Consider the following 27136-nt stretch of genomic DNA (forward strand, 5'->3'; position numbering starts at 1 on the left):
AAAAATACTTTTAATTAATTAAAATGAGCTAAATTAACAAAAACAATTACATTTTGTCACAACTTAATTTAATTGTGTTTAATCAACGTAATATATTTTAAACTGAAGTTTTCTTAGTTCATTTGTGTTAAAACTACATTAATCATTTTTGTTGACATAAATAACTGGGCAGTGGATCTGTAGTTTCCAGAATGCTTTGCAAAGGACTGCATTAGGAGAGTAAATTTAGGGATTAAAGTGTTATTTTATGTGTTTTTCAGTAAAGGGGAAGATAGTTAGTTAATGTTAGTGTTTAATGTTCGGTTATGTTGGGCATTTATAGGAGTTTCTGTAATGTTTTTGAATTTTGTGGTACAAATATGCAGAAGAGTAATGCCTGTGTTTAGGCTGTGGGCAGTGATCTAAGCTAATGTCAGGATTGACACTCTTCTCTTATTTGTTCATTATATACATTGTGTATAATGATGAATGAAACTTATAATTGATTTTCCAGTTAAATGTTTTAATTTAAGTTTGACAAGCATAAAACATCATTTTATAAATGTATCAATTTCATTTAAACTGTATTTGATCAAATTGAGTTAGACCAACTCAATTACATTTAATTGCATGAATTTGTTTTTTATGAGTTGAGGCTACACATATTTATTCGATAGAAATCCTGCCCGCAATTAAATTGAGTTTGTCCAGTTATTGTTGTACAGTGCAGTTGAAGGCCAATTTTTTGGGGGGAAATCAGTGCTACCTGAAAACAAAGAAGAAAAGCTGTAGGAAAAACTTTACATAATGTTAAACGTAATGCATAACAATAAACCCTATAATGCACTGGGCATGTTGCCATCCAAGGCCACTCTCACCAGTCTGCAATGGATACGCTTGACCAGAAAATCAAAAACTGCCTTGCTTTAGTAGGAAATACTTCTTAGCAATCTTTTAGTCATAATAGTGTTGATATGTTTTGTTTCCGGGTGCTAGAATTCATAGAGTAAACATTTAGCGGGAGTTACTCTGGGTTTCCATTGAAGGATCCAGTGTGTTGTAGGCAGTGGCTAAAAGAAGCAAAGAATCGTAAATATGGAGAGAACGCAACTATGGAAAATCTGAAAAACCTCTGTGTTTTGCAGTTGCAGTTGCAGTTAATCAGATTACTACGAACACAGTGTTTTATGCCAAACGGAGGGGGGAAACTGAAATAAACTGCCGTTTATAACTATCGCGTACAGGTAAGAAAGCTGTTGCCATAATCTTCCATTTTTACCATACTGCTGTTTAAAGAGTAGACAAAGTACAATACAATGTTCAGTGACAGTTCAGTTACAATAACTGTTCTATTAATAACTCTCTGTTAATCCGATTGTCCGTGGGCGGACTTCTAAGGTTAAAGACATTTTATTTCCAAAGTTAAAGAAAGAATTGATGTGACACATTTTAATTTTGTCTTCTAAAGTGCTTCTTTAGGGTTTTTGGGGGTCGTAAAATAATATTATTGTTGTTAAAATATATATATTTCAGGGTGTATATTTGTGTGGATTGGTCTATATATGATATGCAGTGTGTCTGCAATGTTGAATAAGTTCACCCTTTCACTTTACATGAAGTCTCTAATCATATAGGAGTTTATTTTGTGTCTCATTCTCATGGTAATATCCAGCCCTTCTCAGTACACACTCTCTGAAAGACCCTCCCCAACCTGGGATGGACAACTGTCGATGGTTCTCACACTTTTGTGGCCTTATACACGGGATAGATGAAAGTTTCATTAAAGGGACTCGTGTAATTACAGTATTCTGACTTAGAACTAGACATTTCAATGGAAAAAGCAAACATTCTTTACTATGGTATGGTAACGGACCAAAGGTTGGTTTAAAAGGATAGCTGGAATCAAACTCAAATACGAAAAAAGTTTGTCAACAAGGACTTCTGATCTCCCTTCTCGTGAAAGAGAATAAGCACTTGTCAACACAAACAACAAGTGAGCCAAACCCGCAAAAGGCAGCAGTTGGATGTGGTCAAAACAAACCATATGAATGAAGACCTTTTGACTGTACGTTATGGTCTCTGTTCACTTTTTACAGTAGAAGGCCATTCATATGTAAATGATGTCATTCATTTGCATATATTCTTCTAAATTTATGCAGGATTATGCTGAGATGAATACTTAAATAGACTGGTTTTGGAAAAGCCTGTGGCAAAATGTCTCTTGCTGAAAGTGAATTTGCATGATGACTTATAGATAGTAACTCAAGTTATGTGAATGTCTCTAAATATAAAATATTTTGATTTTTTTTTTTAAGCATTTATGGAAAATTGTTGATAAAAAGGTTTACTCTGGCTTGTTAGAGCATATGTGTGACACATATTCCCTTTAGTGTGTTTCTCTTTTTTGCCCATTCAGGGTGGCCTTCATCCAATAAAGAGACCATTAGCTAAGTTGGTCCAGAAAAGGGGCCTCAGAAGCCCTGCTGCCCTAGATTGAGATCCATCTTTTAGGACAGAATGACAGATGCCCGTGCCTTTAGTCCTTCATCCAGCCAATCAGAGTGTGATTAGATCAGATTACCTATGCTGCATCTCTCCTCCATCTCTGTAGGTTCTGTCACGATATGAATGACTCAGCACAGTATCTAAATCAGTTTTTTTTTTTCTGTTCTTTGTTACCCAAAGCATCCCTCTGATCTCTTGTAAAGTCTACGTATGCCAAAGGGCCAGGGCTACAAGCCACCATTTAAAAGCAGACAAATGTTTATCATTTATATTTAAATAGCATATTTATTTGTGAATTTATTTTTGAGCCATGCTGCAGTCTATCTCATGACATTTTCCAATCTCTTCCCCACACTTACTCTCTTTATTAACAAAAGTGTCTTGAGGCCCAAAAAAAAGAAAAAAAGAAAAGAAATCTGAGAGCTATAATGAAAATTATATGTAAAATGAAGCAATGTAATTGAATGTTTCATTACTTTGTCCTGATTCAGTTCATTTGACCAGAATGTTAATAGCCTGAATTCGGGCACAACATCTGTTGGTTAATTCATTCAGTCATAAATCATGAATTATTGCCAGAGAAAAAGTGTTGAACATTTAATGATTAAAAAACGATGTTGTTTGTGTTATGCACATTGTAATTCAGGCAGACATTGACTGCACAACACAGACATGAATCTAGACTTTGTCTCTTTGGCCCTGTTTACACTTGGCATTAAAGATGTGTTTTTGTAATCGGATTACAAGGGAACAACGCTAAATACTGGTGTGAATGGGATCTAAAACGTTTTGAGCTTGTACACTTTCAACCATTAACTCAGAAAAAAAGTGTGTTGGATATACATGATTTAATCTTGTACATCGGACCCACGTGAATCGATTAAGTTAAACAAACATAATTTGTTCATGTTACTTCAACATCATGGAATGAAGTCTTTTTAAGTGACCCAATTAAGTAGTCTCAAAGCAAATTTTATATGGCTCCTGGCCATTATTCAGGCATTCAATTTCATATATTCATTCATCCAATTCAATTTCGTAAATTTTAATGTAACACAACTGAATTATAATACAACACTAGCTACTTTTACCTAGCAATAGCACACATCAGCATCTTAAATGCTAAGCATTAAGAGCTCCTTCAGCAATGCAGTTATGATATTGCTGTATTAGTCCACAGCCTAAGCAAATGCTCCACTCTTATCCACAACGTTAACACACTGTCATTTAAATTGTTCCAACATAATTCAACATTAAACACTATTACACACTATCACGTCTCTCTCCCTTTTCTCACCTTGCTCAAAAATACATAAAATAACTCATGCCTACGCAAATCATTCATGTAATCTCAACGCAAACGGATTAAGTAAACTTCAATTTTGCTTATATTTAAGTGGATTGAACACAATCAAATCAAGTGAGGACAAAGTTAGGACCTGAGGTAGTCGACAACGCATTAGACTGGATTGCTTTCATGGTGTAAACGCTCGTGTGGTCGAATGCATTCGAAAATTGTGGGAAGTGCACTAGCCAGACAGGATTTAAACTTTTTTTAAGTTTGGTTTGAAGACGAAAAACGTACCAAGCACAATGTCCTCTCACCATCATGCACTGAGCGCGTTCTGCGTTGTCTTGCGGCTGTCAGAGCAGAATCGAAAGCTGCTGCTCTACGTGTTTTTCCATCGTCTCCAGTGAGCTTATTTCATCCATTAGATGAAAAGATCTGAGAAAGCCCATATATTTCCCCGCCCATAGAAGAAATCAGAACAGAAGAGACGGATTAAAACACCAGGTGTGAACGTGAATGTGTCTCCCTCGTCTACTATTTATGATCTGATCAACCAAAACGCATCTTATGGGCCTATGTTGCATCTTATTCTCTCATTTTAAAAGGCACAGATGACATTGCTACTTTCTTTTCACAGATTCTTATGTTTGAGAATAGCTAAAGGTCAAGCTGATTGCATGGCAACAGGAAATGTGATTGACAGTTTCCATTTAAGACATTGTCACTGTCACTCTCTCTACTGCAACTGGCCAGTTTGGGTTTTTCCAAAGGGCGCTTGAGCACATACTGTCACCATAGCAGCCATCAGACACGCTGTGCACATTGTCTGAAATACTGATGTGCTAAATCTACGTCTCTTCCTGTGTTGAGGGAGTCTTGCCTTTTTCTTCAGCCAGAAAATGTGCTAAAAGGCCCTTGAGTTTATTTATTCACTTCTTCATTTTTTGACTGCACATTTTTGTGTTTTGTTTTATTTTTGTAATAAAATTTGATTTCTCATATGGCATCTTAAAGAGTTTTTGTAGGCCTTTTAGATCATGAATTAATATAAATGAATAAAGTTAGTATTTTTATTTTCACATCCGTATATGTGACCTGCCTAACTGAGAATCAGGGTCTCCTAAAGACTTGTCTTAACATGGAAAGCATTACATTTTTAAAACATATTTTAATCCGTGTCCAAGCAACTGGCCTCTACTGTAGATTTATCACTGCCTAAAGTGTATCTAGGTAACCATTCCTGAATCACAGAGAAATGTGATATAGATATATTAGATATGTATCACAGAGAAATGTGATATAGATATATTCCAGAATGTGGCATAAGTGATATCCAGAAGAACCTTTCTCTGTCTTGAATGTCTGAAACCTTTACCTTGAGATAATTTTTCTGCTCTACAGAATCATGCACTCTCTCTCTCTCTTGCTGTATGACTCCGTCAAGGTTTCTGAGCTCATGAATTATGCAAAGCAGAGCCCATTTCCCTGACACAGCCTGCTACACAGCAGAATCACTCTACCTATCGGCAGGATCGACCAGTGCTAGTTCACTTCTCTGACACATTATACTCCTCCTTCCTCACTGAAAACTTTTTACTTGAGTTTATATATATATATATATTAAAAAAAAACATTGCATTCACTCATCCATCGTAATGATCACGTGTTATACAGCAATTGTAATTCCTGTGTAAACATGTTTATGCCACATTAAAAGATTGGGAAACATATATTTGATGTTATAGCTTATAGTCAGTGTCTTAGATTGTAAATTAATATAAATTAGTATGTTAATATTTTTGGTTACACTTTATTTTACAGTGTCATTGTTACAGTGTAATTATATATTGAGTACTAGGTAATATTAATTAACTACATGTACTTACTATACGGTTATGGTAGGATTAGGGTTTGGTTGAGGGTTAGTTGCGTGTAATTATGCATAATTTACTGTTATTGCTATGGTAAGTACATGTAACATATTTAACAAGGACACTGTAAAATAAAGTGTTATATTTTTATTTCCCTATCCACAGATTTATTTTAATTTTTGCTTTTGTTTTGTTTTCTAAAGAGCATTTTTAAACCACATTCTGCTTTTAACTGCTTTCTGAAAGAATGCGCTTCATAAATGTCTATTCAGTGCACGCAGAAAGCTGAACGATAAAACAAAAGGCTTTCTGGAGCAGGAAAGGTATTTGTCCTTTTTTTGAGGGGGGTCTCTTAACCCACCTCTGAGGAACCAGACAGCAGGCTGTGTAATTTTGTGCTTCAGCCATGTGTATTGACATCCATATGCCAGTGCTGAGGGTGCTGCTGCCATCACAGCGTCCCAGTCTCTTCCAGCTGAGTGCCCTCACATGTCTCTGTGTATGTCCAGAGCCCACGCGAGCTGTCCGTCTCCAGCACGGATTCCCTAATAAAGATCTTGCCATCTGTTTGTGCTTTTAGTAGCATAAAAAGGTCATTATTTTTTATATCTTTTTTTCTCTTACAGACTCACTGGCTAGTCTTGGATGCCCCTGTACTGCATGTTTGAATGGTCACATTGAGTGCGAATCACAAGGCCCAGTTGCTTTGACCTGGAGGGGAAGGATTTTCATGTAACGCACCCTGCCATGGACAGGAAGAGGAGTTGCACGCTCTGTGAAGGAGCTGTGATGATGCTGCTGCTGCTGGGTCACATGACCACTGGATTAGAAGTGCCTCTAGATCGTGAGTACTGTGCAGTGACCAAAATGAAATCTAATGTAAAATGTAATAATTCACACTAACATAGATTTATTTGACATTAGTGCACAAAAAAGTTTCCTATAGCCTGTTTTAAAACGAGTTAACTAAGTCAAGATATGTGATTGACTTGAAGAAGTAGTCTTGGATCTTTTTAGACATTATAGACAAGATTAGAAATCAAATCAAAGGGGTCATGACATGAGAAATCAAATTTGCCTTAAACTTTTGACATATCAGAGGTCTTTAAACGATCCAGCAAGTTTCATAGCTTAAAACATTGTCCTCTTATTAACAAAACACTTATTTAATCAAGCTCTAAAAATTTTATATTGTGAGATTTGTGATGTCACATGGGCAAACACATTTGCCTTCAGAGCAAGACATTGACGAATAGTTGTACATCATCGAACCATTGGCCCTGCCCACTAGCATTCAGTTGCTTAATGGCTGACATTTGCCTACTCTGGATGTGAGCATCGTGTCACGTCAAAAGCAAATAGAATCCATCAAGGCTATAACCATGTCTTGAACATTGGGGGCACACCAATTTTTTATAAAGCCTATAGAAACAGAGAAGTGAAGTATAGGAAACAGTGAAGGAAATTCTAGGTCTAATTCTAGTTGGGAAATAATCATTTTGAACTATTAAAATATGCACAAATGTACTTTTATTTGTATGCCTAAAATTTCGAAAACGTGAAACGTTACCTCACTTTCTTTCAACATTAAACTGACGCTTTGTGCTGGAATTTGCGCTTTGCTTCTGTGAGCGGTAAATTCCGCCTACTTTGATTTGATTGGCCATCTCAATCATTTTGACACTGATGAGCGCTATTAGACCGCTGAGACAGACCAGACTAATAATGCAACTTTATATACTCCTCGCACTTGAGTCTGTCAACAACAGGACATATAGATGAGTGAAAGAACGTTCGCTTTGAGATGTCATCTCTTTTGTGTCTCTGTACAGACTTCAGAAGGATCCCAGTGTTGGAAACAAGTAGTTTATTTTGTTCATTTAACATTATAAGTGAACCTCAAGGAATCCATGTCATGACCCCTTTAAAGATTTTCAGTCCAGATTAATTTGAGCACACTAAAAATGGTAAAATATCCCTCATTATAAAAATGGAAATGCAGTTGAGCATGTCACCGTGAGTCCTCGCAGTGTGTTTTTCTTTTCTCAGCTGCTGCTCTCTAGAGATGCGTTTCACGTTTACATACTGACAGTGTGTTAAGTCAGCATCTCTACTGTAAGCAGAATATACAAGGACTTTTAGAGAGCATTGGTCACTCTTTCTCCTTCCATCTTTCTATTTATATCACTCTCTCTGTGGCTGTGATCAACCACATGAATATATAAGATATGCTACCGTTCAAAAGTTTGGGGTCAGTACGATTTCTTTGAAAGAAATTAATACTTTTTTCAGCAAAGATGCATTCAATTGACAGTAGAGACATGTATAATGTTACAAAAGATTGCATAGGTAAAGAGTGAAGCATTTTTTAATGACAAAGTAGTTTGGTTATTTACTCACAGAATATAACTCCATCATATTGTTCAGTTTAGAACTTTTCTTATTCTACAATCACTAATGCATGATGCAGGTGGTAAAGCCAATGAATCATCGACAAACAATCAGCATCCATCCGAACTGCATTAGGAGAATGAAATGGCATGAGAGTTGCATGATGGGTAATGAGTGCCCAACACACCTCCGGAAGTTTCTCTGAGGGAACGTGATTTTGTTTGATCTTCTCTTCTCTCTTCTTCTCTTACACTAATTTGAACTCTTTTACTCTCTGCTTATGTATTTCCTGACTCATTTGGACAAAAAAGCTAAAGTTCTGGAGGGATGTAAGTCTGGGCACTTTTGCTGTGAAATTTGTTGTGAATTAGAGCTACTGTAACTTGAATGTCTTTTGCTTTCTTCGGTTTGAAGTGTTTATGATTTTGATATGCATATTAACTTGTATCTTGTGCACTGTAAAAAAAATTCAGGTCTCCAATTGAAAATTTTCTAGTGACCGATCACATCTAAATTTTTCAGTTGGCCAAATTGAATTTGTGAATTGATGCGATATAATTCAATTAAAATTGAAGAAATTAAATTTGGCCAACTAAAAAATTTAGATGTGATCGGTCACTAGAAAATTTTCAATTGGAGACCTGATTTTTTTTTTACAGTGTATTAAACATTAAAGTATCCATAAAGCTATATGTAAATTATAGCTGCCATGCCAACAAGAACTTTCATGAGAGTTTGTGTTGCATGCTGCATGCTCCTTGGTTGTTTGTCTCTTTGGGTTTTGTTACATTGATAAACTAAAGCTGGGCACATTTATATTTTTAGATATTTTCTTGCAGAATCAGTTTCTGCAAAGGTGGTGCATCTGTGCTGGTTTGTGTCAAGGTGTGTGTGTGTGTGTGGGGGGGGAAATAGAGATGCTTGTCTTCACGCTGCTTTCTGTGCTTCAGTGCCTCAGCCTCCCACAATAACTCATCAGTCCCCCAAGGATTACATCATCGACCCTCGGGAGAACATCATTATCCACTGTGAAGCGAAAGGAAAGCCTCATCCCAGGTGGGTGTCACTTTGAATCACCATGGTTACCGCTACTGCAGATTCCGCTACTGTGGACGGATACTTGGTGCCTGACACCTACTAAACTCTTCTTCAAACATTATGCAAACATTATGCAGGTCTTTAACCCTCTGGTCCTCTTCGTCACATTTGGCACAAATGGAGATACTTTCGCGTGCGCACAGGAATTTTTTTGCGTGCTCACGTGTTTTACAATTTCCGGTTTATGTATACTATAACCAAGTTCAATTGTGCGTCATGAAGAAAGTGAGAGTATGAATACACATTAATTAATAAAGCTGTATTTGCTCAAAATGTGACTTTTGTTACCGCAGTAGTATATCTATAATATCACGTCCATATGTCCGTTTTAACGCATTCTCTTACGACGAGCACACACAAAGAAATCTTGTGCGCACGCAATAGTTTCCAATACTAGTAATGGAATACTGCGGAGTCCCTAAAGGGACCTTTTCAAGAATAAAAATATACAGACTTTTGAGTGCGCACGAGAAACTTTCACTCCGTAGTAGCGAAAGTTGGGCTCTGTAGTGTTCCATGTTAAAATAAAGACAAGGATTTTATGTAAAAAACCTATGTAATGCCATGGTGTAACCACTAGACAGTTCTATATAAAGTGGCTCATGAATTCGCTATTGTTTTTTAGACATAAATACTTATTTTTAAGTTGTGGATTTGGATTTATACTTAGGCATTCTCAAAGACTACTTTTTGTCAAAGTTTATATATTTTTTTGTTTGAAATGTTGATTTGAAGTGTCAGTTTTTGCATTGCTTTTACTACATTCAAACCTGAACACATAGGAGGGCATTTTGTTACACATACAGTAACATCAAAATTCAACATGTGTGTCTATTTTGGACTTGATATTTTAGAGTGAACCCCTTCATTGCTGTGTTTTTTTCTCCACAGTTGCTGATTTGTAGTTTGTACCACCAAAAGATTAGGATTTTTCGGATTTTTTCGCATTTCCCATTCATTTCTTATGTCAGTCATTTTTGACCACGGAGGTCAAAACCTTTTTTCAACCCTTTAACATATCCAAATCATGTCCATGATTTTTTTGTGTGTTCACATAGCTAATGCGACAAAAGTCACCAAGCGCCATTCCATTCCAATGAAGCAAAAAAAAAAAAACATTTCAGAACGTAAAATCTTTCACCATTTTTGACAGAAGAGGCCCATTTTTTAAATGGCTATTTTTTCATCATTAGGCTGAAATTCCAAGCTGCTCTTTCCCATGCATCAAAAGTGTTTGGCGATTTACACTGCCAAACACCTTAAAGGACACAAAAGCATCATAAAATGATCTTTAAGTGACTTTTGTGTGCTATAATTCAAGTCTTTTGAAGTCGTACAAATAGCTTTATATGAAGAACAGACTAAAATGTAAATGTTTTTTACAATTATCATTGAATAACCGCTTTAATATTGTATTCTTTCTCACACAAAGCTGTCGGTATGTCTTTAGGAAACATAAAAGTCTTGTACAAAAGTCATATAGTCCACTTTTATGATGCTTTATTTATCCTTTTTTTCCTGGAGCTTGACAATTTAAATCACTATCCAGTTTTTTTGTATGGAAAAGGGCAAAATATCTGTGAAAAAAAAGTGATCGACCAAATTTCAAATAGTTTTCATTTTTGAGTGAACTGTTCCTTTACACAAACAACTTGATTGACAAGTGAATAAGGATTAACGTTTTTTTTTATAAATAAAGATATTAATTGCAACTTCGCTGTGTGTGCATGTAATGGATTTTCTGTTTTCACTCTAGCTTTTCATGGACACGTAACGGGACTCATTTCGATGTGGATAAGGATTCAAAAGTTATTATGAAGCCCAGCTCAGGCACTCTGGTCATTGACATCAGTGGAGAGAAGGCAGAGGCGTACGAGGGCGTGTATCAGTGCATCGCCCGCAACGAGCATGGCTCTGCCTTGTCCAATAACATCGTCATCCGTCAGTCAAGTAAGACAGGCACAACTAAACACAGAGAACATTTTTTAAATACCACAGGAATGGTTTTTAAAATATTTTTTTCAGTTGCCTCCTATCAGCTTTTTTTTTTTAATTAAGGGTCCAATTCTGTTTCATAGGGTCCCCCTTGTGGTCAAAAGAGAAAAATGAACCAATCATTGTACAGAGGGGAATGTCTCTAGTACTGCAGTGCAGACCCCCGGCTGGCCTGCCTCCTCCAATCATCTTCTGGATGGATAACAGTAAGAAAATATCACATATATTCACATACTTGTATTACAATAGCCCACCACACACGGCTGTCTAGCACATCCTAGAGTAAGCAGCCACTGAAATGGCATTTGGTTATGTTTTCATATACTTTACATGGCAACCCGAGTATGTAAATTCGCTGCTCTCATTGTTATTTCATAGTCTTTCTTTTATTGGCAAATGGTGCTCACAATGATGTTATATGCTTATGTCTGCTCTCATAGTACTCGATAAGGGTGGCAAAAGGCCAAAAATCAAATGCAAACAACATTTGTCTACTCCGTTTTGTCAGATTTCCAGAGACTTCCCCAAAACAGTCGTGTGTCCCAGGCTTTAAACGGAGACCTGTATTTCTCCAATGTGCTCATGGAAGACTCTAGAAATGACTACATCTGCTACGCCCGCTTCCCACACACTCAGACTATCCAACAGAAACAGCCCATCACCGTCAATGTGCTGGACAGTAAGTGTTTTTTGTCACCAATTTCTGTTCCAAAAATGTAAATCATGTTTTGTAATAGAAGCAACTCTGCCTTCTTTATGGTAAATTAAGCTTGCACGATATATATACAGAACCAGATTTTACATATTATTCACAAATTATTCACAAAAATGGCATTAATTATCTGTACATAATTTATAAAAATGATTGTACTAAATAAACAATTAATGAATTAAATTGACAGCCCTAGTGAGTATTTAAGGGACAGTCGCATTGTCCCTTTAGTTTTTAAATGCCGCCTCAGTTGTTATCCAGAATGGCAAATGTCAAAAAATTGCATGCTCATTATTTTCTGTTGTATTCCAGTCGAAGCTATGAATGACACTGTGTTGGCAGCTTTTTTGAATGGCTCAGATTTTTGGGGTGGTGAGTGCTAGCAGAACTTCTCCAAGTGAACCCAGCCTTCATTCCTCCCATCACTTGTGTTTCTGCCTAACCAGGAATAGCTCATTTCCTAATATCTCACTTATAACCAGAAATATAACCCACTTCTATAGAATCCCAACCCTGAACTCAAACAACTTCCTCTTTATGAAGGTCTCACACTGTGCCGCACTTGGCATTAATATTCATTTCTTTGCATCTTTTTTAATGAAAACCAATTTAGTCAGATATAACTAACAAAAGGACTGAAGCCAACCATACAGGAGTTATCATGGGAATGACTGGAAATTTGAAACAATTAAATTTGCATTGTTTATGGCAACAAACATTTCCAAGATGACTGTATATGAATGGTAATCAGTCCTTTTTCTTTGTTTTTTAATTGTCTAATTAACATTTTAGGTAGTGTCTGCAGTATCTTCTACTGGTCAGTTCACTAAACTTTCTCCTTTCTTTGCATCGAACTGAATAACTGTATTAGTGTTGCATAGAACATTCTATACAACACTATTTAAAGTACTCGTAAAATATCTCATGAAAACATTGTTCATTCCTATTATGTTTTCATTTGGATCCTTCCATTCACTTTTAAAGGCCCGGTCCATCCAAAAGAAGCAATGGAAGGATAAAATTCTTGTCATTCAATATGAGGTTCACTTGATCAAAGACATCAGTGCGATTTAAGTCATAAGGCTTTCTGGGAACATTTCTGAGTTTCAGAATAAGTATATTCTCAAACTTTTTCATTTTATAGCGTCAAATTTGATCAGCAATACGCTATTTGGACACCAGTTCATCTGCCTTGTTCATGTGTGGTTTCACATACCAAAATAGAATCTTTTCCCCTCACATAAGTCCTGGGTAATAACCGGCTGGTTACAAGACTTGTCTTTCTGATTGTGACCAATCCCTGTTTTAGACACTCCATCTGGGGAGAGAGCGCCCACTTTCATGCACCCACCAGGAACGCACAGTACCACTACGGTCCTGAAAGGAGACACGCTGGAGCTGGAATGCATCGCTGATAGCCTGTAAGTAGCAGGAAGTGGATAAATGGGTCGAAGAGTTGCTAATGTTTTGCTTCCATATCCATTTGTTCTTCTGATTGTAGTCAGATTGTATCAAAGGTTTTGCTTAAATGTGACTAACAGTTCAAAAGTTTTTGACTTTTTTGTGTGTGTGTTTTTCAGTCCAACGCCAGATATCTCCTGGACTAAGGTGGTCGGGGATCTGCCAAGCGGCCGTTTCTCATTTCACACTTTCCAGAAAACTCTGAAGATAACAGAGGTGACAGAAGCGGATGGGGGAGATTATCGCTGTTTAGCCAAGAATCGCCTGGGGAGCAACCATCACACCATCACTGTAGCGGTCAGAGGTCTGTCACAGGACGTCTTTTCATCTGTCACATCTCAAAAATCCTGTTTAGTCACATCATTCACTGACCCCTGGACACCATCCTGAACCATTCATGGACTTGAGCTCATTTGAAAGACGCTTTGTGTTTCCTGTTGTTCAGAAAATACCCCCTGGTGTGCCAAATATCCAAAATTATTTGTTACTGTTTGTTTTGTGGTATATGATAGGATCATTCTAATCTGTGGCACAGGAAATAACATTCTAAATTTTTGATTTTAAAATATTGTCAGTTTGATTTTGAACTCTCTCCTTCTATCTCCACAGCGGCTCCTTTTTGGATCAGTGCCCCTCAGAACCTCATCCTGGCCCCGAGAGAAAAGGGACGGCTCACCTGCGGGGTGGGTGGCAACCCTAAACCCAAGGTCACATGGTCTGTCAACGGAATTCCCATTGAAAGTATGTCACCCACTCACATAACCACTTTCTGTGAGCTTTTGTCAAAATAATTAACCTTTTCACCACTATCGCTTACATACGTTTTTTTAAATAATTTTTTTATTTGTACTATATGTTACTTTGATGCCAAGTTTTTGTGCCAATAAAAAATATTGCTCTGATTAAATTATAAATGATATCATCTAATATATAGGCAAAAAAGTATTTCTCCATTCAGATGAAGATATCTACTTTTTTTTAGTAGCTTATAGCATAGCTTTTTCAAACGAATGTCTTGATTATAGTTTTGGTATGGTTATAAATTATGATGTGATTTCTTGATAGACTCACATAGGGACCCCAGTCGGAAAATCGAAGATGACGCTATCACCCTCAGTGATGTTCAGACAGGCTCAAGTGCCGTTTACCAGTGCAACGCCTCCAATGAGTACGGTTACCTGCTGGCCAATGCCTTTGTCAGTGTTCTGGGTTAGTTACATTTCTTTTCTTTTCTATTCTAATCTATTCTATTCTATATTTTTACTCTGCTCTGTAAATATATTATGTTTCAGCTGAACCTCCCAGGGTGCTGACTCCTCCAAATCATGTGTACTCAGTCATTACTAACAGAAGGGCTCTTTTAGACTGCGCTTCGTTTGGCTCGCCCCTCCCAAAGATCACATGGTGAGGTTTTTTTTTGTTTGTTCTTTAATGTAGCGTTCATTTTCATTCTTTTTAAACTTGTCTCTAATGTCTGGAAAAGTGTTTACTGTGAGTTAATGGTGCATGCTGATGATGTGTCTGTGATCCGCAGGTTTAAAGACAGTCAAAGCATACTGGATGGCGACTCATACATCATATATAAAAATGGTACCTTAGAGATCAGTGTGGCTCAGTCACTAAACAGCGGCAAATACACCTGCATGGCTTCAAACAATCTTGGCAACAAAGAGAATCACGTTTACCTGGAAGTGAAAGGTGAGTGAAAGCTAAATTGAATTGTTCCAGTTTGAAGGGATAGTTCACCCAAAAATGAAAATTCTGTCATCATTTACTCACCCTGAAGTTGTTCCAAACCTGTATGAATTTCTTTCTTCTGCTGAACATAAAGGAATATATTTGGAAGAATGTTTGTAACCAAGCAGATCTCTGCAGCCAAGTGTTTTCCCCCCACTATGGTAGTCAACAGTGTTGGGGAAAGTTACTTTGAAAAGTAATGCATTACAATATTGCGTTACTCCCTTAAAAAGTAACTAATTGAGTTACTTAGTTACTTTTTAAGAAAAGTAATGCGGTACGTTACTTTTGCGTTACTTTTTCTCACCCGGGCTCGGCTTGTTTTTCTTTTTTTTATAACAAAAAAGTTATATATTTGTGCAACGGTAAAGACCTCTTCATACCAAAATTTAAATAACAAGCCCCAGGCTGAGGTAAAAATGCAGATTCCCGCATGAACAGTAGAGGGCGCAGCTCCATTCTGGATAATGGTAGAATAGGATGCAGGAGAAAAAAGTTTTACCAATAAAAACAAAAAATCTAGTAATTTTCATCATCAAAGGTCAGCAGCAAGACATTGGTCAATTAAATATAAAGGTAGATTATGCATAAAAATTGTTGTTTTATTTAACATTTAATTATTGGAGGTTTGCATTGGACTCTGATTTTGCATTTGACTGATTTTATTTATTTTGAGGAGTACAGAAACTTTATTGTGCAAGTGAGATAAATAAATGCTCACATTTAGTCTAGAACTACAATAACCATCATGTTCACACACAACGCCTCTGCACTTATTTTTCTCAACATGGGGGCAGGAGAGCTGTCAGTCAAATTAATTTGAAAAAGTAGCTCAGAAATTTTGTTGTAAATTTGAAAAGTAATTCGTTACTTTACTAGTTACTTGGAAAAAGTAATATTATTACGTAACTCAAGTTACTTGTAATGCGTTACCCCCAACACCGGTAGTCAATGACTGCAGAGATCGGCTTTGTTACAAACATTCTTCCAAATATCTTCTTGAGTGTGACTAAATGATGACAGAATTTTCAGTTTTGGGTGAACTATCCCTTAAAATCAGTGTGGTATGTTGAATGAAGGAAGGAATAATAGACTAAAGGAAGCAGTAAGATGGGAAATGTTGGAGAAAAGAGGAAGATTTATTTAATTTTCTCTCTTTCCGCAGAGCCTACACGAATCCTCAGACAGCCTGGGTATAAAGTGGTGCAGAGAAACAGCATGGCTGTGTTTGAGTGTAAGGTCAAACATGATCCCACTCTCTTTCCATCCATGATATGGCTCAAAGATGACGAAGAGCTTCCTGACGAAACTCGGTATGATCTGCAATCAGTGCTGCAATTCTTGTTTAAATATAAGCACCATCTAAAGCAAGGGTCAGCACCTTGTGTGTTGTGCATTCAGAGTGTTTTTTGAAAAAAAAAAAAAATATGTATTGTAAATATATTATTTTACATGTATTTGAGCCTTAGTAAAACAATCCCAGGCTTTTATTATTGTTATATTACCTTTCATAAAATGCTGAATTGCTTTATTGACGTTTCATGTCAAAAGGGTTGCCTACCTATAATGTAAAGCATAACTTAGTTTGAGAAAAGTGAAAACCTTAAATGCTTTGAAAGGTGGCATGTAGCTTTTGACTAACAGGTGTGTATGTGTGTAGCTTTAAGGTGGGCATTGATAGTCTGACTATACAAGACGTGACAGAGGATGATGAGGGCAACTACACCTGCATCAGAAACACCACCCTGGACCACGATTCAGCCAGCGCCACACTCACAGTTGTTGGTACGCTCGGTTTATACATCTCTCTCTCAAGAACTGTACAGTATACAATATCGCTTCCTAGATATGGCTTCATTTTGTTAATACAGATTATATGAGTGCTGTTGAAGAGTTGGAATTGTACTTTTTTGTATAATTACCTTTTGACTTCCTCAAACCTGCTTTCCTTGTCAGAGGCCACACCAACACCACTGGGTAAAGCTCACTTCTTTCAGTTCCCAAACAGGTCCCAAACCCATTTGACACATTTGTGTTTTTCAATTTTTTTTTTTTTTTTTTTTTTGTTTATCCCTCTTCACCTCCCTAATATGTGCTTATGAATGTGTTTTGTGCATATTGGCCATTAATAAATAAACTGTTAAAGGCAATTTGAGTTTTTATTTTAATCTTGTTTACAAATGAGGCAGCTCACTTAAAATAAACTTAAAATGAAGACATGCATGGTTTCAGCTTTACCAACACGCTGTCATTTGTGAGTATTTTACATTTTCACGAATTGGTGCTGAATTTGTACAATCTAATTCTGCTTATAGAGTTTGGTTTAGGGACGGACCTTCATGCATTGATATATTTCGTACGACTCAAATCTTACAAATTCATATGAATTTGCCAAAATGTAAAATAGTTTTCTCATGAGATCGGTTTGGCTGTACCTTTTAATTATGCCTTTAACAGAATGTGATATTTCAGTCTGTGGCGTTTTTTAAGTTGTTGGTCATTTGTTTTTGTTTTATTTTGGCTTGTGTTGCATGTTTCTAATGTCTGGTGGACTTCAGCTGGATCGAGTTTTGTGTCTCATAATATTGTTTTTTTTTTCTTCAGAGAAACCGGACCCGCCCACAGACCTGGAACTGACGGACCAGCGAGAGCGCAGTGTTCGGCTTACATGGACCCCTGGCAATGACCACAATAGCCCTATTACATGTGAGTTAAAAACTGAACTTTGTTTGATGCCTTGTGTCAAATCAACTCGAGATCCACATATTAAATCAACAGCTTCTGATCCGTTTGTCCCTGGTTCCCTCAGTATTCCAGATCGAATATGAAGATTCACTCCATGAGCCTGGAGTATGGCACAATATGACCAGCGTCTCAGGAACCACCACCACAGCCCAACTGGATCTGTCGCCATATGTGTATTACTCTTTCAGGGTTCTGGCACTCAATGACGTGGGTCTGAGTGAACCCAGCGCACCGTCCAATCAGTACCGAACCAACCCTGCACGTGAGTGATCTTAGCAAGAAAGTAGAATGCTTTAAAATCTCTTCCTTATATTTTTATGGCTCAAAGACCGATTATGATCCTCATAGAGCCTGACATGAATCCATCAGACATTGAAGTCATTGGAACATCACCTGACAGTATGAAAATAACTTGGAGGGTAAAACTCTTTTGATTTGATTCAATACAGTACCTACTAATTTATCTTTTTTTTTTTTAAATATAGATTTCTAAAAGTTTTTGGACACAATTAAAAATGTAGTTTAAAGATGATGAAATGTCAAAGCGTTTGAACAGACAGTAAACCTGTTTTTTTTATGTCTGGTGAGCAGGAGCTGACCGGGCTGGAGTCGAATGGTCCAGGCTTACAATACAAGGTTAGCTGGAGAATGAAAGATGCGGATCACTGGACGTCACTCACTCTGGCCAATGTCTCGCAATACATGGTGACAGGAACTCCCACTTTTACACTCTATGAAGTCACCGTACAGGCGGTCAATGACTATGGGCCTGGCCCCAGACCAGAGGTGATGCTGGGATACTCAGGAGAGGACTGTGAGTGAGCTGGACCATTCATATTATTTTAATTATTATATAATATATGATAATACATTATTTTGTATAACATGTATATAAAATGTAAATATGTAATGTTATTCTATATATTTATTTTGATATATACAGAATGCACTATGGTACAATCCCAAATTTTTTGCATCTTTTGCAAAGTTGGTGGACAGAGTCCAGGGAAATATTGATTCCAATATTTATTATATTATATTATATTATATTATATTATATTATATTATATTATATTATATTATATTATATTATATTATATTATATTATATTATATTAATTATATTATATTATATTATATTAATTATATTATATTATATTATATTATATTATATTATATTATATTATATTATATTATATTATATTATATTATATTATATTATATTATATTATATATTATATTATATTATATTATATTATATTATATATTATATTATATTAATCATAATCTATGATAGCATGGTATGCACACAATCCCAGCACTGTACAAAAAAAAATCAGATCTCCATTTTCTAGTGACTGATCACATCTACATTTTTCAGTTGGCCAAATTGAATTTCTGTGAATTGATGCAATTTAATTCACATGAAATTCAATTTGGCCAACTAAAAAAATTTGATGTGATCAGTCACTAGAAAAATTTCAATTGTAGACCTGATTTTTTTTTTTTACAGCGAGAATGCACTGCAACAAAATCACTGAAGGTTTACATCAGAGATGGTGGACAAAGTCTGTAAAGTGTTTATCACTGAGAAGTTCCATTACAATTTTTAATTAAAAAAATGTATTCAATATTTTTATGTCTTTGTCATCTCAGCACCAACTGTGGCCCCAGAGAATGTACAAGTTTCAGTTTCAGTTCAGAATGGGACAGTTGCTGAAGTTCGCTGGGACGCTGTTCCTCTTTCAACAGTCAAAGGTCGACTGAAGGGATATAAGGTACTTACTGACCACTGAAATGTTCCATACCAGTGATGGTCATCTACCTAAATATGTTGATATGTGAGCTGCAATCATTCTAATGTGTCGGACATTTTGTAGGTGAGTTACTGGAGGGTGAGAAGCTTACATAAGCAAGACTCTGAGCATGAGAAGCCACAGGTGCTAATCTTCAGTGGGAACGAGACAGAGGGTCATCTGCCCGGCCTTCATCTCTACAGCCAGTACACACTCAACATTAGAGCCTTCAATGGGAAAGGAGACGGACCCACCAGCTCCGATCAGCAATTTGAAACACCACAGGGAGGTACAGTAGTGTGCACTTATTTTTATTCTATATGTACTCATTTGTCAAAGTATGGAATATTATTGTCATTTTAAATGAGTTAAAATTATATCAATTGTGTTTTTTTTTTTAGTTCCCGGGCCTCCTATACATTTAAAAGTCCGAAATCTGAACCTGGACTCACTGATTGTGGAATGGGCACCGCCTCTGGAAGATAACGGCCATTTGACTGGATACTTGCTCAAATACCAGTCTAGTAGGTCTAAATCACAGCATGTTGTGTGGGAATCTGTTGTTGATTTGTGAAAAGATACAAACTGCTTATACTTTTCACCCTTTCTGTTTTAACGCTATGCTTGCAGTCAATACAACTGATGAACTTGGGCCGCTCAAAGAGCTGCTTCTATCAGCAAATGAGACCAACATCACTCTGGACAACCTCAAGTACAGCACACGCTACAAGTTCTATCTGAATGCCATGACTGTCAAGGGCTCTGGCCCCACCGTCACAGAAGAGGCCGTCACGATCATGGACGAAGGTGAGGACTAGCTTTGTGGCTGATTTTACAATATAATATTTTCAGCATTTGATGCAAGGATCTAGATGCAGCATTTTATTCTCATCTGTGGCTTCGCATAAATTGCCCGCAGAATAAAACTTATACAAAGGTTTGTGTTTCAACTGAGGAATCCTGTCCTCAGATTCCTGAATCAGACTGATCTTGTTGTCATTCCATATTCCACTACAGTGTAATATTTTCAGTGCTTTTAGGGTTGCATATGAATACATTTAATACACAAACTTAACACATAGCCTTATTTACAGTATGTATTTGTTTGTTTGTTTGCAAGGCAATATTGGCCACTTATTTAAATGTTATTAACTTTGGTCTGTGATCATGTACTTTTTTTATTTTAGCCTTATTTTAAGCAAACAGTTTTACTAAATATATAACACACACACACACACACCGACTAGGCATAGCACATGAAGTGAATAACACTGATTATCTCTTCATCACTGTACCTGTTAGTGGGTGGGATATATTAGGCAGCAAGTGAACATTTTGTCCTCAAAGTTGATGTGTTAGAAGCAGGAAAAATTGGCAAGCATAAGGATTTGAGCGAGTCGGACAAGGGCCAAATTGTGATGGCTAGACGACTGGGTCAGAGCATCTCCAAAACTGCAGCTCTTGTGGGGTGTTCCCGGTCTGCAGTGGTCAGTATCTATCAAAAGTGGACTGTTTTGGCAGCAAAAGGGGGACCAACACATTATATATAAATAATATCCTATATAAAATATCTTTTTTTTTTGTTCTTTTTTTCTGTCTGTGAAACAAAAGATTGCTTTAGATAGATCATCTACATGCCTTAAATGGATGTTATGGTGCTCTGGCCTGTTGAGTTCCATTATTAACACTTCATTGTTTTTGTTTTTGTGTTTGTTTTATTGAATTGAAATGTACCTTCCAAACTGCATCATATTTCATGATTTACACTTTTGGAAACATTCTATTTTTAAATGATTGGTTATCAGGTGGCCACTACTTACATCCACTCTACCTTTGTCTTCTTTTGTCTCTGTCTCTCTCTTTTCTCTGAAGCGTTAATTCGGCACCCCGCAGTAGAGGCGGGTAAAGGTAACACCAGTATCAGGCTGATGAGAATGCATGCTGGTCGAGCATCAGCTATGAGACTAGAAAGCCACTTTAGCACTGAAAGGAGATAGATACATACATATGCATGATTTTTCTCAGGCCAAAAAGCTTTACACCTGACCTGGCCTGCTCCATATGCCATGGAGAATCATGTTACCAAGAAATGCAAATTCCATCCCACTGCTTTCAATAGGGCTTAGCTAGAACATCTGTTGTTTAAAGGAATAGTTCATTCAAAAATAAATGCTGTAGCTTTAATTCCTGAACGCCTGTATTTTATTTTTCTGTGGGACACAAAAGGATCCTTTTTGATTAATCTTTATGCAGCTCTTTTCCATGACAACAGTTGTACAGAATTGTGGCCAAGTCTGTTAAGCTCCAAAAAAAAATCCATACGGCTTGTTCACTATATTTCAAGACTTTCAAAGCCATATGATACTTTTGTGTCAGAATCAGACCAAATTTGAATTGTTATTCACTCATCTTTCCACCCAGTGAACTGTTGTGACTGAATCAGTCAGTCGAGAACCGGAATGGTGAATGAATCATGCTTCTGAGTCAGTTCTTTTCAATGATGATGAAGTTCACAAATTGGACTAAATGATTCAAGAATTTAAATGATTCATAAATTCAAGGCGATGATTATCAGTGAATACTGACTTAAATGTTGGTCTATTTGTCACAGCAAAGCTACAGTATCGTATCACCTCAGAAGACTGTAAATATTGCAAGCAAGTCATAATATCTAAGTTTATTGTCCTTTTTGGAGGTTAACAGCTTTGGTTATTGTGGAAAAAGTGATCATTTTCATAATAGAAATTCAAAGAATGCCAGAAGTTTCACTTTGGGCTGAACTATCCCTTTAACTAGTGTAGATAAGGACATAGAGTAATGTTTGAATGTGTGATGAGGCAAACCCAAATCTCGCTGCCTTGATCTCAGGGTCCTCTCATTGCACCAGTAAACTGCACGTTCCTGCATGCTGTTAACTCTGATCTGCATTTCTCTCTTTCGCTGCCTTGTTTTCGCTCTCTCTAATGTTTTGTGTTTCATGTTGTGTGTTTCACTATTCTCTGTATTCTTCCAGGATCAGCCCCCCCTTCACCACCACCAACCCCCCCTGTCACTCAATCTTTGCAGCCCCCGTTTCGCAAGGGTACAAACACTCCTGTCCCGTCTCCTTTTCTCTCATTCCTCGATTGTTATGCTTGTATGATGCTGTGTTGAACAGGAAACTGTAGACAATATACTGTTTAATACCTCACAAGGTGTCACTCATCAAATATATCTCTAGTGGCCCCAAAAAGGCACTTTAAATGTAAAATTCATTGTATTAGATATCAAATTTCCAAACTAGTGGCATATAAGCAAATAATGCTAGAGATTTTATCAGAACTATCTACTATATTAAGATTTTTTGGGGCCGCAAGACATCCACGTATACAGTGGCAAATTCTTCATAATCTCTCATAAATTCTTACGTCATTTGTACTTTTCCTTGTTTGATCAGCGCCACCTGCTGGTCGGATGTTTGGGAGCGTGAACTCCTCGGTGGAGGAGGACCATGCTGTGATAAGCTGGGAATACTCTTGGCCGGATAGGAATGTTTATGTGGAATATGTTGTTAATAACAGTAAGACTTTCCTCCTTAAAATTTCACCATCCAGTGCGTTTCTACATGAAGTAGCCTTAGTAAAATGTAATAAATCAATAAGATCAAGTTATTATCTAGAGTTTATTGTCTAATATCAGAATAAAAATATTGTTTTGATGGATTCCTGTACTTTTAATAACTCTAGATTTTATTATGCTTTAAAACAACATAAATACATAGAAATAAATACATCATTTTTTTCTGATTATTATTGCAAGTGACTTAAAGAGATAGTTCACCCAAAAATGTACATTTTGTCATTTACTCACCCTCAAGTTGTTTCAAATTTGTATGAGTTTCTTTCTTCTGCTTAACGCAAAAGAAGATATTTGGAAGAATGTCAGACACCAAACAGTTGATGTACCCCATTGACTTCCATAGTACTTTTTTTTTCTCCATACTGTGGAAGTCAATGGGGTCCATCAGCTGTTTAGTTAAAGGGGTAGTTCACCCAAAAATGAAAATTCTGTTATTAATTACTTACCCTCATGTCGTTCGACACCCGTAAGACCTCCGTTGATCTTCGGAACACAAATGAAGATATTTTAGTTGAAATCTGATGGCTCTGAAAGGCCTCCATTGGCACAATGGCACGGTTCACTCTCAAGACCCTTAAAAGGTACTAAAGACGTCGTTACAAAGTCCATCTCACTACAGTGGTTCTACAATAACTTTATGAATCGGCGAGACTAGTTTTTGTGCACAAAAAAACCCTAAATAACGACTTATATAGTGATGACGATTTCAAAACAAGGCATCATGAAGCTTCGAAGCGTTATGAATCAGTGAGTCGAATCAGCAGTTTGGATCGCCAAATTTCAGCAGTTTGGCGGTTTGACACGCGATCCGAATCATGATTCGACTCACTGATTCATAACGCTTCGAAGCTTCATGATTCCGTGTTTTGAAATCGTCATCACTATATAAGTCGTTATTTAGTTTTTTTTTGCGCACAAAAACTATTCTCGCCGATTCATAAAGTTATTGTAGAACCACTGTAGTGAGATTGACTTTGTAACGACGTCTTTAGTACCTTTTAAGGGTCTTGAGAGTGAACCGTGCATTGTGCCAATGGAGGCCTTTCAGAGCCATCAGATTTCAACTAAAATATCTTCATTTGTGTTCCGAAGATCAACGGAGGTCTTACGGGTGTCGAACGACATGAGGGTAAGTAATTAGTGACAGAATTTTCATTTTTGGGTGAGCTAACCCTTTAACCATAATCTTCAAAATATCTTCTGTTGTGTTCAGCAGGAGAAAGAAACTCATACAGGGTTGGAACAACTTGAGGGTGAGTAAATGATGACAGAATTTTCATTTTTGGGTGAACTATCCCTTGAAAGAACAAATGATACTAAAGCATTCGATTAATTCAATTCAACTTTTTTTGCTGGGTAATTGGTATTGCCATAATCTCTCCCCTGCCGTCGGTCCTTCTCTCCAGGTAAAGAACCCTGGAAAACAGAGTTTGTAAATGGCACTCGGACATATCAGATTAGAGGATTAAAGCCGGGGATGTCTTATAGGGTTCGGGTGGTAGCCAAAGACCACTCAGACGCAACGGTCCACAGTACAGATGATCTGGTGATTACAGTTCCAGGTGAGGAGAGCATGACCGCCAGAATCCACCTCACCTGTCACTCACCCGTGAAGCCCCGCCCAGCCTCAGTTCCAGACATCAGACATCATCATCATTAACAAATTACGCATGCTTGGAGTCCAGACAGATTTATGGAAATGTAGATGCATGCCAGAATTGTCCATCTTTTCTTCCTTCCTTCTTTCCTTCCTCTTTTTTGTCGTCTTGCAACGGCCTTCAGAGGATTTTAAACGCGCAATGCACTTCCTCAATTCTGTGGTGGTCATTTGTTAGCGTCATATAAATGAGACTTCTGTTTTTGTTGCCGTTATTTAGATGTTCAACTTATGTTCATTTTGTGTGTGTGTGTTTTTTTTTTTGTTGGTGACATTTGCATGATAAATGAACCGTAACATTTCAAAAGAAAGATAAGTGAGAATTGGTTCATTCTTGTATCTTCTTCCTGTCTCTTTTGTGTGTGCATGTGCAGCCATGACCAGCAAGCAGGTTGACATTGCCACGCAGGGCTGGTTTATCGGGCTGATGTGTGCCATTGCTTTACTCATCCTGGTGCTCCTCATCGTTTGCTTCATAAAGAGGAACAAAGGAGGCAAATATCCAGGTATGTGAATGTACAAAATTGATGTGAGATGATAGAAACGGGTATTTAAGCACATCCATGTGGTACACATGCTGAATTTAAAACCGGTCACACTGCACTTTTCGTTCCATTGACTTCCATTCAAACGCACACATTTCACATTTCGCTGCGTTCCAAAGTCCAAGCTTGCGAATGCGCATCACATGTCGACGTGTGACCAGTAGAAGATCGATACATCATGGCATGACCCTTTGGCTGAATTAAAAGAGCTATATTTTTGCAGTAAAGTCGAGTAGATTGTATATTTCTTACATTTTTCAGTTATTATTTTTCAAATGTTGAATTCATGTAAAAAAAGACGCTTCAGAGAGTGACGTCATATCACGACCGTTGCAGTGTCCGAAGAAATTTTGCATGCTCACAGTCTAGTGTGACAACTCAAGACCACTTTAAAAATAGGCATCTTTCTAATAAGCAAATTTGTGGCTTTGACCATGTGAACTACTTTGTATGAAAATCCGAACTTTAATGTCATGCAACATGTTGATTTTCCAATCACGTAGTAAAAGAAAAAGAAGATGCCCATCAAGACCCAGAGATCCAGCCCATGAAAGAGGATGATGGGACATTTGGGGAGTACAGGTGAGGAGGACTACATCTACAGTTATTTAGATCACTAACTAAATGTTTAAATTGTTACGGTTTCACGACTCATTGAAAGCAAACTTACTTCTCTTGCTCAGGGATTCAGACTGTAATTTTTTCATTCCTCTGAGATGAATGTAAGCATCTGTGGCCCCTCCACAAACAGCTTGAGGAAAGCAGGAGCAAACCTTTTTTTTATACGTTATAACAATCCTTAACCAAAGCTGTGTGCTATATGTCTGTATAAAATCTTTTTTTTTTTTTTTTACATTTGAATTCATTTAACACATTTTAAATGTCAAATCAATTGCCTTCCTGATTTATGTATGCTGGATTTATTGCTGTGATTTTGTTTTGTGTCATCATTAATATTTATTGTCATATTTATATTATTCTTTTTAATTTATTCTTTTGTATTTGTCTGAATTTCCAGTAATATGTCTGGCCATATTGTCATTATAATTACTGTTGCAATGCAGTAGATATGACTGACTGATGACATTAAAATATTTATATTTATTATATAATATAATAATATTATAAATGTTAATGAATAAATATGAAATAATTAAATAATTATATTACATCATTAAATGAGATACAATGGACCCTTAAATATTTGAAATCATTAAAATCAAATTTCAGCTTCTGAATGTGCCAAATCAGAATTGCAATTGAAGCCATCAGTCATGTTTTTTGTTTTTTTTTGTCTTGTATTAACGTTCCATGTCCTGTTCATAATTTGTTGTGTATAATGTCACTGCATATGTTTGTCTTTACTGTAAAGTGATAACCTCATTTGTCAAACATGTCAGTCTGTCTCATTTGTTCCTCCTGTGTGTTTTGATTTTGGGGGGAGTTCAGGTCTTTAGAAAGGTAAGAGGGGCTTTGCAAATCTTGCATGCATAAATTCCCCCATTATTCATCTCCTAGTTACAGTAGATCATTAAACAAAGGCTGTAAATCTCATGGACAAGCCAGATCCAACCTTTACAAAAATGTTAAATCTGTATTTTTTTTTTGATTGCTTATTGTGATTTCACTTCACTTATATGCATTTGTTTAGAAAACCTCAATGGTCATTTTCAGTTTTTTTTCCGTTTTGTGAGAAGTGGTTTATGCATTATGATGAATGTACCCTAACTTACCCT

General features: G+C 36.8%; 1 protein-coding gene across 7 annotated transcripts in view; it reads left to right on the plus strand.

The window, feature by feature from the left end:
* The window catches only part of nrcama (neuronal cell adhesion molecule a), a 68412-nt gene that overhangs the window by 38381 nt on the left and 2895 nt on the right, over window positions 1-27136 (plus strand). For 2 of the 7 annotated variants that reach the window (XM_079816905.1, XM_079816904.1), the window contains exons 3-28: window positions 6273-6504; window positions 8988-9093; window positions 10892-11085; window positions 11214-11336; window positions 11639-11809; window positions 13152-13263; window positions 13423-13607; window positions 13913-14044; window positions 14369-14512; window positions 14596-14707; window positions 14838-15001; window positions 16206-16353; window positions 16701-16825; window positions 16997-17017; window positions 17645-17746; window positions 17850-18047; window positions 18134-18204; window positions 18377-18599; window positions 19441-19562; window positions 19665-19869; window positions 19982-20104; window positions 20211-20387; window positions 23017-23139; window positions 24605-24760; window positions 25230-25361; window positions 25904-25982. In XM_079816905.1, coding sequence (XP_079673031.1) covers window position 6504; window positions 8988-9093; window positions 10892-11085; window positions 11214-11336; window positions 11639-11809; window positions 13152-13263; window positions 13423-13607; window positions 13913-14044; window positions 14369-14512; window positions 14596-14707; window positions 14838-15001; window positions 16206-16353; window positions 16701-16825; window positions 16997-17017; window positions 17645-17746; window positions 17850-18047; window positions 18134-18204; window positions 18377-18599; window positions 19441-19562; window positions 19665-19869; window positions 19982-20104; window positions 20211-20387; window positions 23017-23139; window positions 24605-24760; window positions 25230-25361; window positions 25904-25982 — 3449 coding nt within the window. In that variant the 5' untranslated portion in view covers window positions 6273-6503. Of the gene's footprint in view, window positions 1-6272; window positions 6505-8348; window positions 8367-8987; window positions 9094-10891; window positions 11086-11213; window positions 11337-11638; window positions 11810-13151; window positions 13264-13422; window positions 13608-13912; window positions 14045-14368; window positions 14513-14595; window positions 14708-14837; window positions 15002-16205; window positions 16354-16700; window positions 16826-16996; window positions 17018-17644; window positions 17747-17849; window positions 18048-18133; window positions 18205-18376; window positions 18600-19440; window positions 19563-19664; window positions 19870-19981; window positions 20105-20210; window positions 20388-21452; window positions 21489-22593; window positions 22663-23016; window positions 23140-24604; window positions 24761-25229; window positions 25362-25903; window positions 25983-27136 lie in introns of those variants that run through there. The other 5 variants (XM_079816906.1, XM_079816907.1, XM_079816901.1 and 2 more) reach the window with 4 other exon arrangements.

Source organism: Gobio gobio (assembly GCF_949357685.1).
Source record: "Gobio gobio genome assembly, chromosome: 5".
Taxonomy (NCBI): Eukaryota; Metazoa; Chordata; class Actinopteri; order Cypriniformes; family Gobionidae; genus Gobio; species Gobio gobio.